The 17,533-nt window shown below is 42.3% G+C and overlaps 3 protein-coding genes across 3 annotated transcripts; 1 reads left to right on the forward strand and 2 right to left on the reverse strand.

Moving 5' to 3' along the window:
- The first annotated feature begins 2,064 nt into the window (after positions 1–2,064).
- Positions 2,065–6,624, forward strand: wbp2nl (WBP2 N-terminal like). The gene is made up of 8 exons (XM_056400955.1): positions 2,065–2,221; positions 2,782–2,890; positions 3,034–3,172; positions 3,394–3,486; positions 3,703–3,900; positions 4,393–4,503; positions 5,047–5,123; positions 5,233–6,624. Exons 1-8 carry the CDS (start codon positions 2,163–2,165, stop codon positions 5,287–5,289), a joined length of 843 nt encoding a protein of 280 aa, XP_056256930.1. The 5' UTR covers positions 2,065–2,162; the 3' UTR covers positions 5,290–6,624.
- A 423-nt stretch (positions 6,625–7,047) lies between these two features.
- LOC130184869 (heme-binding protein 1-like) lies at positions 7,048–13,256 on the reverse strand. Its single transcript, XM_056400958.1, has 4 exons — positions 12,818–13,256; positions 9,457–9,595; positions 8,474–8,654; positions 7,048–8,219 (listed from the first exon to the last, which is right to left on the reverse strand). The coding sequence occupies exons 1-4, from the start codon at positions 12,893–12,895 to the stop codon at positions 8,042–8,044; spliced, it is 576 nt and encodes a 191-aa protein (XP_056256933.1). The 5' UTR covers positions 12,896–13,256; the 3' UTR covers positions 7,048–8,041.
- Positions 13,257–14,732: 1,476 nt separating this feature from the next.
- Positions 14,733–16,869, reverse strand: fmc1 (formation of mitochondrial complex V assembly factor 1 homolog). The gene is made up of 2 exons (XM_056400960.1): positions 16,694–16,869; positions 14,733–15,326 (listed from the first exon to the last, which is right to left on the reverse strand). The coding sequence occupies exons 1-2, from the start codon at positions 16,820–16,822 to the stop codon at positions 15,123–15,125; spliced, it is 333 nt and encodes a 110-aa protein (XP_056256935.1). The 5' UTR covers positions 16,823–16,869; the 3' UTR covers positions 14,733–15,122.
- Positions 16,870–17,533: the final 664 nt, after the last annotated feature.

Here is a 17,533-nt window from a genome sequence, read left to right on the forward strand (position 1 = left end):
TGAGGATCATGTAGAAATACAGCAACAAAGAAAAACATTTTTAAGAGTCCAAAACAAACTAGAGGTTCAAGGAGAGATTCCCAAGGAGATCACCACTTTCCCAAACAATTGCTTCTGGCTGCACCTTCTGGGCTGTCATGTTAAACGTGAAGTGCTGTTTGGTGAAACACTGACATCCCAGCTCCTTTTTGGTGGAGCACATGCAACTGATTTCACGGTAAATGGTCTTTCCTGGCGTGAATGTGACCATTTGGTGGATTTTCATTATAACTGGCACCGGAGGAATCTGGTCCAGCATCCTTCCCATTGTCTGCTTCGCCTGCTACATACTAGATGTTTTGATGAGGGCCTTATACCGCCATTGGTCAACAGCTTGTCCACTGTCTTCCCAACACCATCAGGGGCCCCCTGCTATGGCTACCTTATAATAAAAATTCCTTGTGCCACCTCTAAAACCTCGTCTTGCAAGCTCTGTGCTGAAAAGGAAGAAATTCCCTTTCTGTTTATGAGTAATCAGTCCATCACTCAGAAAGAGTCGGTGAGGACACACTTGTGGATATGTGGCTTGTAGATAATCCAGCACTGGCTTCATGTGTTCCCATTGCTGGGGGACTGTTTTAGTTAATTCAGTTACTTTTGAACGTGGTGATTTACTCTTATTTATGCTTTATGCTTTGCTTTTTTTTTCTTCTCTAGCAAGTTTTTCAGTTTCTTTGTGTGGTGTGTCTCTGTTCTACCTGGAAATTCGCTTTCCTTCTTCATGTTGTCTGAAACAAAACAAAACAGAAATAGTTTGGTAACTTGCATGTCAGTTATGTACATCATATGTAAAACAGTTACCCATTAATGATAGGCCTGCTTCTTATTCTGTACTCTTGTTCATTTATTTTCAGTCCTGACTGCATACTACCCTGACCCTGTAAATCCTGACTTCAGCACTGGCTGTTGGGCAGAATCTGGACTCTGAGGAGGGGTGTGCAGACTGTGCTTCCTGCAGCCTCTGCCCTCTCTGTCCTCATCTTATTGTGCTTCCTCCACTTTTACGCAGCTGACGTTTCCCTCGCTCACTTAAATCACTAATCTTCTTCTTTTTCCCTTGCTCTACATCCCGTCTCCATTTCTGACGCTCACTCTCTAGGCCTTTGTCTTTCAAATGGCACCTGTTTCATAATGAATGACTCAGCTATCGTCTATATGGGGATATAGTGGTATAGTTTTATTGCCGATCAACTTCTGTAAGTACATGTACATGTGTGTATACATGTCTTGCTGTGGTTATGGAGACAAATTTGTGTTTGAAACCATCAGTGTGAGGTTATTGTGGCCAGTCGTGACAGCTTCAAAAGGCTTTTTGAGGGACACCTGCAGTGACTGAGGTCATTGTCAGGATGAGTCTCTACGACATGATTGAAACTGAAACTAACGTCCTTTATAAAGATAGAAACGATTATACAATGTGAAAAAAAGTGAGAACTTTCTAAATGCACTGTGTGTCTAACTGATTGATCTGTCCAACAGCCATCTCTAGTATTCTCTCCTAACAGGTGCTTCCCACCAGGGAGTTTCTCCAGGATGTGGTGTAATTCAGGCAGAGTTTATGTACTTACATCTGCTTTCACACCACTGCTGTGTGTGTACTAAATTCACACACAAATATTAACATTAACATTGGAAACCTCTCTCTCTCTCTCTCTCTTTCAAAATTTTTTTTGAAAGAGGAAAGGGATTTTCTAGTTACCATTATTTTATTTTTCCTTCTTTTTTTGTCTGTTTGTGTGTAGTTGATACATTAGTTGATTTTCTTTCTTTTCTCCTCTGTTTAATGCTGGTTAGAGACTGTTGTGTTTTTGTAATGAGGCAAAGTCATAAAATTTAAGTCATAAAAGAAAAGATTGGACTCATATGCTGAGGTCAGAACTTTTATTTGGACTAAACCTGTTGACTATTTACACCCTATCCGATGTCAAACAATGACCTAAATGTGCAGGATTCAGCAGGACACTGCGCTCTGTATGTTAATGATGTTGACTGTCCCACGGTAAATCACGAGTTGTCAGACGCGGTCGTGACGTAAAGCCTGTGACGTTTCTGGGGCACCCCCTTAGGGCTGACGGTCAGTTTGTAGCGCAGACAGCAGGAGAAGCAGGATACGGCATCCAAACATGGCTTTGAATCGGAATCATTCGCAGAACGGCGGCGTTTTGATCAACAATGGAGAAAGGTATGTGTTTTATGTTTCGTCTCTGTGTTTCATTTTATTAACTAGCCGTCTGTCGCCTCTCTTTTTGGCTTGTTTACCTTCTACTTTCCAGTGCGTAGTCAACACAATTGCTATCCAACCGCTAGCTTCTCGCTAGCTGGCCTGGTTAACATTAGCATAGCGAACCCATCTGTTCTACTGTTAAAATTTGCGTTAGCTTTGAACGTAATTTAGAGCCATTTGAAATGTCGTTTACTGTTTTAAACACTGGTGTTGTATAATTTTGTCAATGACCGACTTAAGACCCTCCTCATATCTTGAAATTTGTTTTACGCAAGATGGCTAACGTTAGCCGAATACCAAAACAGGAAGTAGCGGTAGTTTTCTTTAGGATGTTGACATCTTGTTAAAACAAAAATGTAATCACATGTAACGTTATGCAATCCGGGTTAGCTATAGTGTGTGAAATGCAATAGCTGTAGTTGCAAACATAATATTCTATAATGTTCCCACAATTGTGTACGTGAATCTATATATTAGCTTTAGCAGATTACTTTATTTTCACCTGCTCCTTTACCCAGTATTTTAAGGGAATGTAAGAACGTGGAGCTGTCATTCAGCGATGCCACCTGCAAGACAGACCTGCTGAGGGGGACCAAGAAGGGCACGGTTTACCTCACACCGTACAGGGTACACTCAAAATTTCATAACATTCTTTACACATTATTACTGCTGATGTCGTCTGGTTTGGAAACATGAGAGTTTATATTCTCATAGATCCTCTTGTATCTCTCCCCACACATTCTTGTCTCTTCCCTCATTCACCGGCTTAGTTGCTGTTTGTATCCAGTAATACGAAGGATTGCCTGGGTTCAGCCATGTTCCCCTATTATCTGATGAAGGGCTGCAGCATTGAGCAGCCTGTCTTTGCAGCAAACTACATCAAAGGGACAGTTTCAGCTGAGCCTGGTGGTAGGTGGTCTTTTCTCTTTTTCTCTTAATCAGTAAGTAATGATTTGATTTATTAGATTTTGTGTCTATAGCTAATGATACTCATCATCATATTGTAAAATACAATGAAATTAGGTGCATTAGCTTATTAGAAATAAAAGGACTACATTTCCATTGTTGCTTCTGTAAAAACACGTGTAGCTTCCTGTATTTGTTTTAAATGTAGTCGACTCTCTCATCAGGTGGCTGGGAGGGCCAGGCCCATTTCAAGATGTCATTCCCCAGTGGAGGGGCCATAGATGTGGGACAGCATCTCTTCAAACTGGCCACAAATGGTTTGAATGCTTGTTTATTTAATCACTGCATCCAACATTTCACAATGCTAGATACTGAATTGAATGCTCCTTTATTGGAGGGTGGAAAAGTATTTCAATCCTTCACTGAAGTGACAATGCTACAGAATCTACAGAAGGCTCTTGAGTGGATGAACACACCCATAATCTTTGGAAAGTTCAGTTTATTTGAGATAATTTTGTACTGCTGTGTTCCAGCTTCCCGTGCTGCTCCTGCCCAGAATGGTGCTGCCTCTTACGGCTATCCCTCACCTGGAATGATGAATGGCTACGGCCCCGCTCCACCTGCTGCTCATGGCTATCCCTACCCACCTCCTCCCCAGCAGAATGGATTCTACCAGGGGCAACCCCCTGCTGCTGGCAACATGGGCTACAACTATCCAACAGCTGCTGCAGGTACACAATTCACTAGTTTGTGAAATTACATTTGTATACCAGTTTGAAGGGACCCATGACATTTGAAGCATAGTGCTTTTAGGTTATTAAATACAGTTTGCTAAAATAATCTTAATTCAAGTTCGACTTACTGGCTTTATCTGTAAATTACTTTCACTTTCATGCTATCAATAAAAATGCAGAAAATATAAACTCTAAGATGTGTCCAGGCTTTCATAATTTTTAGCCTTTAAGTTATGTATGTGTATGTGTGTGCAGCGGGTCATATTTGCTTTTGTATATGCAGTTATGCCAAATATCCTCATTGCATATAAGTAAAAATGCTTGAGGCACAAAGAATGCTCCAGGTTCTCCCTCTTCCTGTCATCATTTAGTTGTTTTTATCTTGTATGTGTTTATTTTATTTATTTTTTGGTCTTTGCTGTGTAACTAAGTGCCGACAGACTGTAACCTCCATTGACCTGTAAACTCTGCCTGTCTTCTGTGTTCCAGGAATGTACCCATCTGGTTTTGACTACATGGCCCCACCTCCCCCTTACCCTGGGCCACCCCAAAATTGGACTGCACCCCCCCAGAACTGGACAGGACCACCACCACCTCCAGGTCTGTTTCTTTCCCTCTCTCTCTCTCTCTCTATTTTTCCACTCTGTATGTCTGTGTCACTGCACCCGTCAGATCTGATCTGTCTGACTCAAAGTGAATCACTTCAAAGCACAACACCGAAAAAGGGGTGCTGATGTCTCATTTGCTACACATCAAAATTACAAAGGATAAACAATCTCCCCCCTTCCTCTCCCTCCCTGTACTCTTTTCTGGCACCTTGTGGATTTCAGTGAAAACGGTCTCACTCTGAACATGGGGTGAGCTTGGTACACTGCTGAAATGTCAGTTTGGTATATCTCTATTTTAAGGAAGAGCTTGAGTAGGACGTTTGCCTGCGTGCATCCTCAGGGTGTGCCACTACATTTTGTCTCGTGGATTTTCTGGCGCTGTCAGTTGTTGTGCTTCACATGATTAATACTGTGCTCCTCGCATCAGTTCTCCTTCCAGTGTCAGGAGCTGTGGCGTCTGTGCCTAAATATGCTCAGCAGTCATCACTGTCTGTCTCTATCTCCCTGTCTTTGTCACATCACATTTTATGCACAGGTAACTCCAAGGCGGCTGAAGCAGCAGGCAGCGCATATTACAATCCCAGCAATCCACACAATGTCTACATGCCCATGGTAAGCTGCTTTGCTCGTCTTCTCCCTCAGTTACAGTTGTGTGGCAGTGACAAGAGAGCTCCTGTGATGGCACTTATACGATATTTTTTTTTCCTTTATTCCCACACAGGAGCGGCCTCCACCATATGCACCTTATCCAGACTCTCCTAACAAGAAAACCAACTGAGGCTCAGGCTTCATCAGTTCAATGACACTCCTCTCCCTCCCTCTGTATCTTACATATATTCTAAAGTAAGGAGTAATGTTGATGGATACCCACTCGATCGTAGAATTAAGAAAAGAAAATGCAAGTAATAGAGGGCTCAAAGATGTCAGTGATAATTCACCAAGGAACTAATGATATTTTGGATACTGGAATAGCTTACAAAGCAATTACATCTTTTAAATACTGTTTATTCCTTTATAGTTAAGTTCATGTAAAATGATTGACAACTTGTTACTCTGGCTTTTCAGAGCTTCATCATTATTAACAATTTCAGCGATGGGATTCATTTTATTTCTGTCTAGTAGTGGGCGAGGGCGAGGGCACTTAAACTGTCCTTATACAGAGCTGAGAGAAGGAGGCAGTATGGGGAATGTATTTTTTAAGACAGATTTATTACCAAACTATTTTGTAGCAATTTCTTGATTGCAGTTCCTGTAGTTATTAACAATAGCAGCTCCTACTTTAAGCAGTAAAGTATTTTTGCAATATCATTGCAAGTACCATGTGTGTTTCCTAAACAGTTTTGCATTGAGTATTTGTTCATATACAAAACCACAACTGGGCTGAAGTGTTGAGTAGTTTAATATCTGACTGATTCTCTTTGTTAAAGCTTCCTTCATATGTGACCAATGTGATCCTGCACTACATAAGTTAAATTACAGTCAGTAATTCCAGTTATTATTATATGACCAATATCTCACACTCCCCTTAATAGCTTAATATATAACAGAGGTTTTGAATATCAAAAGTTGCAGCGTAATGTTTGAGAAGGGGGATCAGATAGATTTCTTACATTACAAGTCTATGTATGTGCAATATTTTAACCTCACATAATAAGGTTATACACGACAAGCTGGGGTTACCTGACTGACCCTTAGCTCTACTCTTGGCTTCTATTGTATTCATGTATGCAAAGCCGGACTGAAACCAGAACTCTCCTGTTTGAGTAATTACACGAGTGTGGGGTTACGGGGCCACGCTGATATATTAGGGGCCTATCAGTGTTTGGCCTGCTGTTGAAACTTCTTAATGCAAACCATTTATTCCTAATTAAACTAGGTCGAGGCACCAACAGGCCATGTAATTGCATCCCCATCAATGTGCATCAGTTAACACCCGTTTGAAGGACTATTCGCACACAGTAGTCGTGGAGAGCATTTTCTTGGGTTTTGGTTTTAGTTTGCTTGAGTTGATCAAATGTCTGTATATTAATATCTCTTTTGCAGTTCTTATTCCTTTTTGCTGAATTTTGTCTGTCAATTAAAATCTAATAAATGTGTCATTTATGAAATTTCACATTTTGATTTTTTTTGGCATTTATCGGACCTTCAGAAGTTTTAAACTATTAAATTTGTTAAATGTTAAATTTATCATTTATTACTATTTATTACTCAGTTACTCAAATTAAGTATCAAGTTTATTGGCAATCACCACAAGTAAAAGAATCAAATTGATTAATAGAGATATAAGGTTTTTCGGTTCGTCTGTCCGTCCATCCATTCTCATGAACGAGAAAAAGGGAACGTGTTCAAATTTGATTAGACAAAGGTCAAGGCCACTGTGACCTCACAAAACACGTTTTTGGCCATAACTCACGAATTCATGTGCGAATTATGACACAATTTAACACAGATGTCAAAGGTCAACTTCACTGTGACATCGTTTTGTGACAAACCTTCCCTGATAAAATAAAGAAATAAGACACATGGAATTATCCACTCAAACTAAACATGTTTATTATGTTATGAAACACTATCGAACCTGAACATTATAGTCACTCTTATCACAGAAAATCACACTGTACAGATGTATCGCGTAACACCGTTTCCAGAGTCTGAATAAATAAAGACGGCATTGTCATGCACTAAAACACAAAAATATTCACTACACACAAACGCTTCATGGATCAACATATAATCACAAAGTTTACAACAACACCAATAGCTAGCTAGTTTTCCACTCACGGCTGTCCACCCGTTAACTCTTAAAGACTAGTTCTACTTTATGGCTCAACTCCTGTTGCTCTCCAGTTCCTGACTCAGGAAAAGGACGTGTGCTTTTTACTACCATATTTCTAATGTTAAATTCTATACATATCTCTGTAGCCATCACTATATTGTAAACTAGATTAAAGATGTGCAAAGCCCTACTGTGCGTTCGTCAGGGAGATGGGAGCTCTACAGGGACCTTATGTACCCTTAAGGACAAACATGTATTTCTCAGAGGAATGCAAAAAAAATCTGTTCAGTTGTATTTAACTACAGATTATTCACCGAGTTACTCTCCGTTTCACACCTGGACAACAGTCTCAGTAGCAAACCAAGTACTTTCTTTAAGACCTAGTTCCCTTGGCTTACAACACTACGTTCTGCGTCTGAGCTACAAGGGTTTACAACTTTAAATTAGAAACAAAAATACAGAAGAAGTAGTAGTGAAATGAGAGAATGCTACTGCACTGATGTTGAATTCTACATCGCCCTGTTGCTTGAGCACTTAACATCAGTGTGGCATCTATACTTTATGTGTGACAAGCAGAAGATCAGTTGGGTAAAGGCAACATGGGTAATCTCTGTCTGTGCTCAAAGGCCTATCAGGTCTCCGTATCGTTCTTACCATTCAAACACTGTGAGAGCTACAGGACTGTCAGGTGTGAGAGGGTCATTAAGGTTGGATAAAGACTTCAGCATGAGATTTGACTGTGACCCTGCGACTCCTACGGCTCGTCCTGTAGAAACCACACCTCGTTGCGGCGTCCGTAAGGCTTGAGTGGTGGGTCGTAGCTGCAGCAGAAGTACTGCTTGCGCTGGAAGGGTGCCGTCTCACCCAGGGTGCGCGTCAGACGCAAGGCCTCTGCTCGGTACTCACTCTCCCCTGCGAAGCCTCCAAACTGCCTGCGGACACAAAGCAGACACAGGGAAGATCTAAATTAGGTTTATAAATTAGTGCGTTTGTTTAATGGGGTGAATTATGTGGACTTTTTTTTAATGGATGCGCTGTCTCACTGGAAAGAAACAGGGACCCTAAAAAGATACACCTGCAATTGGATTCAAAGTACAGTCAGCATTTATGCAGCAAGGGAGATGTCTTTAAACTGTTGTTCTTGTTGTACGTTGTCTTTAAATGATACACTCTCCATGACACATACAGAGCATAGACAGTCATGCCGGGCCGCTCCTCAACCCTGATGGCACTGTCGGTGGGAGTCGGGGGGCTTTGCTGGTAGATGGAGGGGACACGGATGCCGACCACCAACCGGCGAGACAGAACACCGTCATTCCGGGGGTACACTGTGATGATGATGGGAGCTGCTGTTCCCATGGCCTCACCTGAGAAAATGAAGATGAGAAAGCAAGAAAGAAAAAAAAAAGAAAAGCTAAAGGTCAGGATTTGTGTGATTCTGTGTTGAGTACATAATATCATTACGCAAATGTCAACACTGATACTGAAGCTTTTACTCTCACCCTGCAAAAACAGGTCATGTAAATGCACATCTATAAATAGTAAACAAATTAAATGATAATTCTGCACTGCACTGAGGCCTGGTTTGCACTTTTAGTAGTCGGCTGAGGTTATGTTTGTCTGTTGACCTGAAGGGGGTGGGGGGGCATGAACTCAGAGGACATTAGTGTCTGAGCATTATTCAAATGCATCCTCCAATAAAGCCAAGTCCCCTTTAGGTCAGCCAGCTTACATACAAAAGCAAATACCCACAGAGCTTCATACAAAAACACGTGAGAAGTGTAAAGAAAATTATTAGTTAGATGAAATAAATTAATAAAATCTTTTTTTCCTCCGCAGGATGAGGCACTGACTCGATATAGAGCCGTTATTAATTATGTAAAAAAAGATGAAGCCAAGATCAGTGAAAAACCTTGTTTTAATAATGTAGTGCGTCTCTTAGATTGAATAAATAATCCATTTCATGTCTTTTTAAAAACACTCTTGTTTCATATTTTTCTTATTCGTGTGATTTAAAAAAAAAAAAGAAAAAATGATGCAGCACGACTTCGCCGTAGGAACAGGACAGATTACAGAGGCAGTTAATGAGCAACATCAGATCCTATAATGTCAATGAGCATTTCTTAGCGCACCGATCCACCAGGACGTCTCGTTCTCTGATGATTTCACCTTGTTCATTGCTGCCTCCGATGTACATGAGCAGCTTCCTCACCAGCTCCCCGGTCACTTGGTCAAAACTTCGTCCCTCAGAAGAGACAACAGCGAATTTGGCTGCGTCGTATCGCCGCACCTCAAAGCTCACTCCATCCTGTAGGGACAGAGGACATGAGGATATCAGGACGGGGGTGGCTTTCAGGCATCAGTAGGCCAAACTCAGCTACACATATTTGTGAAATGCACAAATGCAGAAACTGCTCTTGTACACGTGCACCCGCACGCAGAAACACAGTGGCTCTGTTCCTGGGGACGGATGCAGGGGAGAGGTTCAGATCACATATGATTCACCTCTGACACACTGATGTTGACTATCTGCTCCTGAGGACCAAAGCCCTGAACTAGCGGGGGTTTACACTCGGAGGGTTCCGTGTGTGTGCGTGTGTGTGTGTGTGCGCAACCTACGTGGGCAGCCAAATAATAGGATGCAGATGAAACATATTCACACTGATTTGATTTAATTTCTTCTTCTGCTCTGCAGGGTTCAGTCAGCTGACAGAGAATAATAGGCAAGAGATGCATGGTCTTACATAACAGCGCACAGGCAAACACACACAAACACACACACGCACATACACGCCACTCATAACTCGCCCCCCCACCCCCCTAGACACACAGTGTTAATATGATGCAACAGTTTTGCATTAAATATGATTAAGTGGGGTTAATGTGGAGCACAGTCATTCAACTATGCTGCTGAGCAATAACTTTAATAGGTTTTGAAAGAATCTGGTTACCGTGGAGACTGTGCAGCAGGCTTCAAATGCAGCTCCTCATTCCACTCACATGGTTTTACACTGTGTGGTACTCTTCTCGGGTGTGTGTTTATGGGATGGATTTGCGCATTGTCATTTCGCTTCACACTGTCATCGTCGTTCACTCTGTATATAATGTTTACCATCAATCTATAAGCTCCACCGTTTGTTATTTTGCAGACGGATGGATATTTTGCAGATGATTTTTTTTTTTTCAAACATAAACATTTTCTAAACATGGCAGCAAGAAATAATAATAATTAAAAAAAACAAACTAATTTCCACTGCATATTCTCATTCTCACATGGGCCTCTTGAGTATATTTTCTCTTCCCCGAGGGAAAAACTCAAATCTAAGAATATCATGCAAATGATTTCGTCTTCATCTTGTAAATGAATTTGTGACTCATGAGTCTTTTTCTCCAGTCACTGGGATTTCTAAATATCTTCCAACTGCTGTATTTGTGTTTCCTAACAACCTTTCCTCCACCTCATCTTATCCCAAACCCCCACCCCCCCACCCCCCATCCCTCAGGACCTGTGAAGTGGTCCTGTAATCAGACACTGCAGCTATAAGTCAGTCCTCAACACGTACAAGCTAACACTATGTTATCATGAAGGCTCTAACTTGTGACAGGTACCCGGGCTCCTGCATAGTAATTAGCAGGGTTTTGCTCCATGCGGCTTGTCAGTGGGACCACCATTAACATTGTGTATGGGTGACATGCCAAGAAAGCGGTGCCTGAAGTTCAGTTAAGCAATGCAATTAATTTGTCTGCCATGTGTGTGCTGGTTGTGTGCATACGTGTGTTTAGCTGCTGTCTTGTGTCGTCTTATACAGCGATAATTACTCTGTGCCGGAGCAAAGCAAGACAAAGGTATAATCAACACTGTGGCTGTTAGAGTGGCTTGTCATTTCATTTTCTGCTATAATAATCTTCTAGATTCATTAGCAAACTTCTGACTAGATTTCGCCTGTGTTGCTGTGAGTGTGCGTGCAGAGGGATGTGTGTATGCCCTGAAAGGCAGCTCTTCTGTATTCTGTGTCGGTTTTAATTAAGGGTGTAGGGTGTCAGAGTCAGGCAGGTGCTCCACAGATCAGGTGACGAGCTCTGATTTCCATACCTGCTGTTTAAACATCAGTCAAATCCAGAGATTTGATGAACCTTCAGCTCTGACTGTTCAACACTGGTTAATCAACACGTAGAGAAAGCGTTTGCTACTTTTGTAACCTTGCTGTATTTATAAATGATCTATCACGATCCTCCAATTTGGAGCAAACGACAATTAAAAGTCAACGTTTTGTGAGACAGCTCTGCAGTGAAGTGCATTATTCTCCAGTTTAAATGTGAGTATGAATCTCTAAAAACCATCACAGATCAGTTGTTTGTACACAGACTGTTGGATTCAATGGCCTATTTTTGAATTTCAGACGGGGGTTGTTAGTGTGCAGTGTCAGAACAGATCTGCCTTTCTGTGGCTGTTTGTCGGTATGGGTCATTCGATTCGCTGCCTGTCTGGTCAGTTGGGCTGGAAATCCTTTGTCTCCCTGTGAAAAGTTAGTTGCTTGTTCAAACATAAACACACAAAGCCACGCATGCCGGCCGTGACATTACATGGCTTGATGCACATTTACAGTAGTGTACTGTAGGTCAAGAGGGCACCAGAGAAGAACCTCGAAATGGCTGTCAGGCATTACTTCAGTTCACGACACACATCACTGAGCTCACTGGAATCCTACCAATATGTGCATACATCAAACATAAGCAAACACAACATGCACATGAACATGACAGAGGGGAGGGGTAGCTGACATGGGAAGGACATGCCCTTCCTCCTCTGTGACGTCAGTTTTCCATATCGTTGTACTCATCAGCGATGGTCAGTGTATCAGTATACACTCCCAGTCCATATCTGAGCCCATGGGTTAACCGCAACCACGCAGCAGGGTCACTTAGCCTGTCCCCTGTGGTTTCACACGCACGCACGCACGTACGCACGCACAGACACTTATCCACAATGTCATAATGGAAAAAGCAGTGGGTCACTTTGCACGCAACAATTTATGAAACCTTAAAAAACCCTTTCTGACTTTATCCTAGTGTGTGTGTGTGTGTGTGTGTGTGTGTGTGTTATTGTTTTAAGGTTGCACACAAGTCATCACCATCTTTCTTCATTCGTGCCTTGTTGATTGGCAGAGCACCTCTGGCTGCGGCTCAGCAGGCATCTTTATAGGTCACAAGTAATTAACTGGCGGGCTGTCAGTCAAGGTTACAGGGGCTGTGACAACAGCAGCGGGAAAACACCGCAAAGTTCACGGCAATTTTAAACAGAATTGCCATAACATAACCCACATAGAGTTAAGTGCTGGATCAAATATTCATGCAAACAGAGGCGGGAAACTGGGCACCTTTACAGCACAGCAGGATTACTGTGCGCAATGACAGATGCACACGCGCCAGAAGTCACGGAGAGAGGCGCGTAGGACGAAAAACTGCAGAAGCTTTAAATATATGAGAGTGATCAAGTCGTGAGTGGCAGGTGTCTGCGCACACAGCTTACCTTCGTCTCGCTGCTGAGCAGTTTATATTCCGTCTCCTCGGTGTTTCCGAAGAGCGAATTCTTGATCATGCCAAACATGTCGCTTCGGCCAGGTCACCTCTCCTCTCTCCGCTCCTTTGGTTTGCTTTTGTTTGTCCTCCCTTTCGTCCTTGTGCTTTTTTTTTGTTTTGCAGTCAACTTGCTCTCTCGATCAGCCGCTACCTGATGAGGCTGTCCAACTCTTGGAGAAAGCTTGGTTAGTAAACAACAGAAGTAACTTGCAACAGCAGTATCCAGATTCTCCTCCAGAGAAGAGTGCGCGCTTTGAACGCAACTGATGCGTTTTCTCTCTCTCTCTTTCTCTCTCTCTCTTTTCAGGGACAGAAGTTACAGATGCTGACTCCTCACCCCCTTTGCCGAACCAAGGAATAAGCACATCATCCTCCACTCTGACGGCTGGATTGTCTCCGCCCTCCTCCTCCTCCTCCTCCTCCTCCTCCTCCTCCTCTCCTCCTCCTCCACTCTTTAGTTTTTCCTTTTACCAGCTTGATGCTCTCATGTCACCACCTTTCACTCATAAACGTTTACGTTCACCAAAAGTGGGGCATCAAGATGACAGCATATTTTTCTACAGCTTATTACTTATTTACCCCCCCACCCACCCCACCCACACACACACTCACACACACACACACACACACACACACCTCTTTCCAGATGCGTTCAGGTTGCGCTGACATTAAAAATGCATCTACTTGCATAACTTAAGTCTGGGTCTCTATGGGGCGTCACCTCCTCCAGGTCTCCCTGCAGAAAAGAAGAGTAACCTTCAGTGACACTCAGCTTTTGTTAGGGGTTCTCTCTCATCGTGTTTGTCATGGCTGTCTGTGTGAGCACACAGAGAACAGTGGGGTGTGGAGAAGCACATTTACATCCTGCTTTTTGGCGTAGTATAATTTTTGACACGAAGCCCTTGGTTTGTCAGTATGCATTGGGCTTTCTTTCCAGGTCTGTGTGTGTGTGTGTGTGTGTGTTAGTTTGGGGCAGTGCATGGGTGCACGTATTACTCCGTGTCACTGTGTGCTGCGTTGCTTAAGGGTTAGTCTATTTAAATTCACACTGAAGGCAATGTTAGTCACCACTGGAGAGTAAGAGGAAACGGGAAGGGTAGATTTAATGAAAAAAAGTGGGATGATAACAGTTGGCCAGAAAAACTGAGGTAACTGTGTGAGGGAGCTGTGGATGGAGAGAACGAGGAAGAGAGAGAAGAGACAGGAATCCATCTGAGCTCACTGCAACATGCTCATCTGTACATGGTCAGTGTGTTGCAGCTAGAGGCTGCAGCTTGTACTGTTGTTTGAGAGTCTCTGCAGTGTTCACGATGACGCTTTCCTTATTACCACTCTTCCTCTTTGCTACTGTTCTATTGGGATTTTTTGAGACTTCTCCTATTGTCCCATTACATAATGTTGCAGCATCTGCCAGTGATGCACAAGGCAACAACAGTCTCTTCTGTAAACTGCCGTACGTTGCCTCGAAACATCGCTTCACCAGCCACTGTTAATAGCTAATAATGACCTAATGGCCACTGCTATTTAACTTAATGACATGTTGTAGCCAGAAGTTAATGCCTCAGTGGACGACAAGTTTAAGAGGAAAAGCTGTAAAGAATCAACTGTGACTTGAATTTCACATTCAAAAATAACTAAATATTCTCAGTGATTCTATCCCCCTGATGGATGGTGTGATGTCATATTTACTTTTACCTGGCCCCTTAAAGGCATGTAAATGTAGTAATAGATTAATTTAATTATCTGTTTAATCAATACACAAGCAGGATGTTTTATTTAATGTGATATGTGAATTTAAGTTCTTAAAAAAACAAAACAAACTAACAGTGATTCATACTTTAGGGACAAATGAATCCAAAGTAAAATTGTACTCAGTTTTTTTTTTAATGATTTCTTTTGGTTTTCAAAAGATGCTTCAACAGTTAGGAAACAGAAATAAGAGCAGGTGTGGATAAGCTGAAGGGTAGAGTACATTTACAGCTCGACAACAGATTTTTAATTATAATACTTTCACAGTTGCTTCAAATACACTCCGATTAGATTATAATCATACCCTCCCCCCTTGAACAGGTGTAGAACAACACAACAGGTGCTCCCTCAAAGCAGTCCATGGTGGCACAGGCTCCAGTCTGCCAGACTCCCATCAAATCTTTATCCCTTTGCAGTTTTCTTTGCATGAGGTGAATTGTATGATGAATCAGCCACAGAAAAGTCATTTCTGGAGAGGTTCAAGATGTTGTACCCTCCCTCGTCCCTCACTTCTCCCAGCCTTTACCTCCTGGCTGAGTGGGCAATCTGAGCCCCACTAGGCCTGCCACTTCTTCTGGGCTGCGCTCTCCCTTGCCATGGTAAAGGTTGTGCAGGGCCAGGTGGTTCCTGGTAGCTGCCAACAAACACAGGTATGTGTGTGAGTCATGGTGTGCCTCCTGCTGGGCACGGCAGTACCTTTCTCCTGTTACCTGTGAGCGGGGAAAAGACAGAAAATATTATAACACCGCTGTTGGCTGCCGAATAGTCAGTTCGTTTACACAGTATTAGTCACTTTCTTTTCTTGCTTTGTTTATTAAATCAGTCACCACAGAGAAAAATGAAAGAAATGAACATTAGAAAATAAAATCCTTAAGGTCTAGCTGGTGGGAAACATGGAGCTCCAGTGACAGAGAACAACATAAACAGATGTGCCATAGTTTTCTCTTCATCTACTGTTAAAGCTACACGGACAATAAGCATTTGGTCCAGTCTCTACAGAGCTTCACATATACTCAATAATGCCTTTGGGTCAAAGCTGGGACAAATACACACTGACAACTGACAAGCAAGAGTTCCTCTTAGCTGTTTTGCTTCACTGACTACACATGCATTCAACCGCCCTGGTACGCCATGTTCTCCCAAGCATAAGTAATACAAGCTTTAAGCCTACATGTTTAAAACCCCCAACCCTTTATTTCAACAGGCAGCTGTGTATTGGGTAAACAGAAAAACATAAGGAATCACAAGCACTTAAGTGGCCATGATGCTTATTAACGGTGCAAGTTTCAAGGACTATCAGTTATACTCATTATAAACATGTAGCTATAATACATATGTAGCTGAATTTAGGGCTGTTGAAGGATTTCTGTGTCAAATTGATAAGCTAATTGAAAATAATAATAATAATAATAATAATAATAATAATAAATGTTCTGCAGTGCTTTTGTTGTTGTGAAGATGAACCTCATCATGCAGGACTTCTAATGAATGTCTAGAGTTTGTTCCATTAGCTATTTAAGTATCTATTTACCGCGGCGGATGGATACGAATTCCTTGATAACTTGTTTCATTCATTGAAACTTTCTAAACTTTTTTATGTTAGATGAAACATATTGCGGATAGATGATCAGAGTGAATGATGCCGTGAATTTATTAAATTTGCATATTAACGCATATCGACGATGATTTAAACACACTCCGGTTCGGGCGCACACCTATAGAGTTAATTAACCATTAGACTGAGAGGGCAGTTGAACACCTGCGCCTTAACACTGACCTGTGCTGAGGCTCATTAGCTTCTGGCTAATGTTAACGTGTCCTTCTGCCGAACAGTCACCTTGCGTTGAACTCTTACTTTTAAGTATTACACAGTTGTCAAAAACAAGACTCCAGTGTCAGGCTCTAATCCTACGTTTTGTGAAAGGCTGGAGCGCAAAAATTATTTTCACATTACAAGCAAAAGCGCAACGTTATGATTCAAGAGATATCGGATTAGCTAACGTTAGCCGTGCAGTTTGTGATGGCAGCTAGCCGAGTTAGCTAACATTAGCCGAAACACAGTTGGTGAGAAACTCGCCTTATTTTTACGAAACTGGTCCAGAACATAGTTGTAGGCCAGAGACTTTTTGTAACTCGGTCCCTGGATGGCACGTAGCTCTCTCAATATCCCTCGACAGACTCGTAAAGGCGACGACAGCGTTGCCATGTCTGAGAGTTGTTGTGATTGCTCGGCGGATGAATCGAGCCAGGCACGATCAGTCCAACACCGCACAGTCGATCTGGCGCTTCGACCACGAGGCGGCGGTGTGTCACACTAATAAGACACAAGAGATAACTTCTTCCTAACATTTCCCTGCAACAGTTTTGAGGTAATGTGAATTAATCTAAATATATACAGAGTTAGTCTGTAAATGAATGTGTAATTGCGCAGTGTAACGTTGTAATATGCAACCTACAGCCTACGTTCACTTTTTTAGTGTGTGTTTGCCATCTGGCGTTGACCGGATCAGCTGTTCCTTCCTCAGCTCTGAATGTAAATACATAAAGAAGGAAACAGCTGATGTTCTCCATCTCTCTTCACTTACTGCTAAAGCGTTTAAAGGTGCTGAGCCCGACTTGCTATCCTGAAGCAGAGGGCAGTGGCTGTACTAGAGGTCACAGTAATTAGGAAAATAGCATGAACACAGGGTGAAGATAATGTTGACTGTGTCTTTTATCACCTTGTCCCTCATTTTTTTGTTTTGTTTTACAGATGTCTAAGAGTCAGCGAAAGCTCGAGCAGAGGCTGTTAAACATGTCACAGGCCCAGTGTGGTGCTTCCCGCTGTGATGGGCCCTTCCACCATGAGCCAAGAGAAACTAAAGCTGCAGTAACTGTCTCTCCTCATTCACACGGACTACGCCTTCAAATTCACTGT

This window comes from Seriola aureovittata, chromosome 17 (assembly GCF_021018895.1).
Source record: "Seriola aureovittata isolate HTS-2021-v1 ecotype China chromosome 17, ASM2101889v1, whole genome shotgun sequence".
NCBI classification, from domain to species: Eukaryota; Metazoa; Chordata; class Actinopteri; order Carangiformes; family Carangidae; genus Seriola; species Seriola aureovittata.

Coding starts and splice junctions, on each gene's coding strand:
- wbp2nl (XM_056400955.1), top strand. CDS start 2,163: ATGGCTTTGAATCGGAATCATTCGCAGAACGGCGGCGTTTTGATCAAC. Junction 3,901..4,392: donor CTATCCAACAGCTGCTGCAG/GTACACAATTCA, acceptor TCTGTGTTCCAG/GAATGTACCCATCTGGTTTT. Junction 4,504..5,046: donor AGGACCACCACCACCTCCAG/GTCTGTTTCTTT, acceptor TTTTATGCACAG/GTAACTCCAAGGCGGCTGAA.
- LOC130184869 (XM_056400958.1), bottom strand. CDS start 12,895: ATGTTTGGCATGATCAAGAATTCGCTCTTCGGAAACACCGAGGAGACG. Junction 9,596..12,817: donor TGCTCAGCAGCGAGACGAAG/GTAAGCTGTGTG, acceptor CTGTCCCTACAG/GATGGAGTGAGCTTTGAGGT. Junction 8,655..9,456: donor CGGAGGCAGCAATGAACAAG/GTGAAATCATCA, acceptor TCATTTTCTCAG/GTGAGGCCATGGGAACAGCA.
- fmc1 (XM_056400960.1), bottom strand. CDS start 16,822: ATGGCAACGCTGTCGTCGCCTTTACGAGTCTGTCGAGGGATATTGAGA. Junction 15,327..16,693: donor ACCAGTTTCGTAAAAATAAG/GCGAGTTTCTCA, acceptor CCCCGCTCACAG/GTAACAGGAGAAAGGTACTG.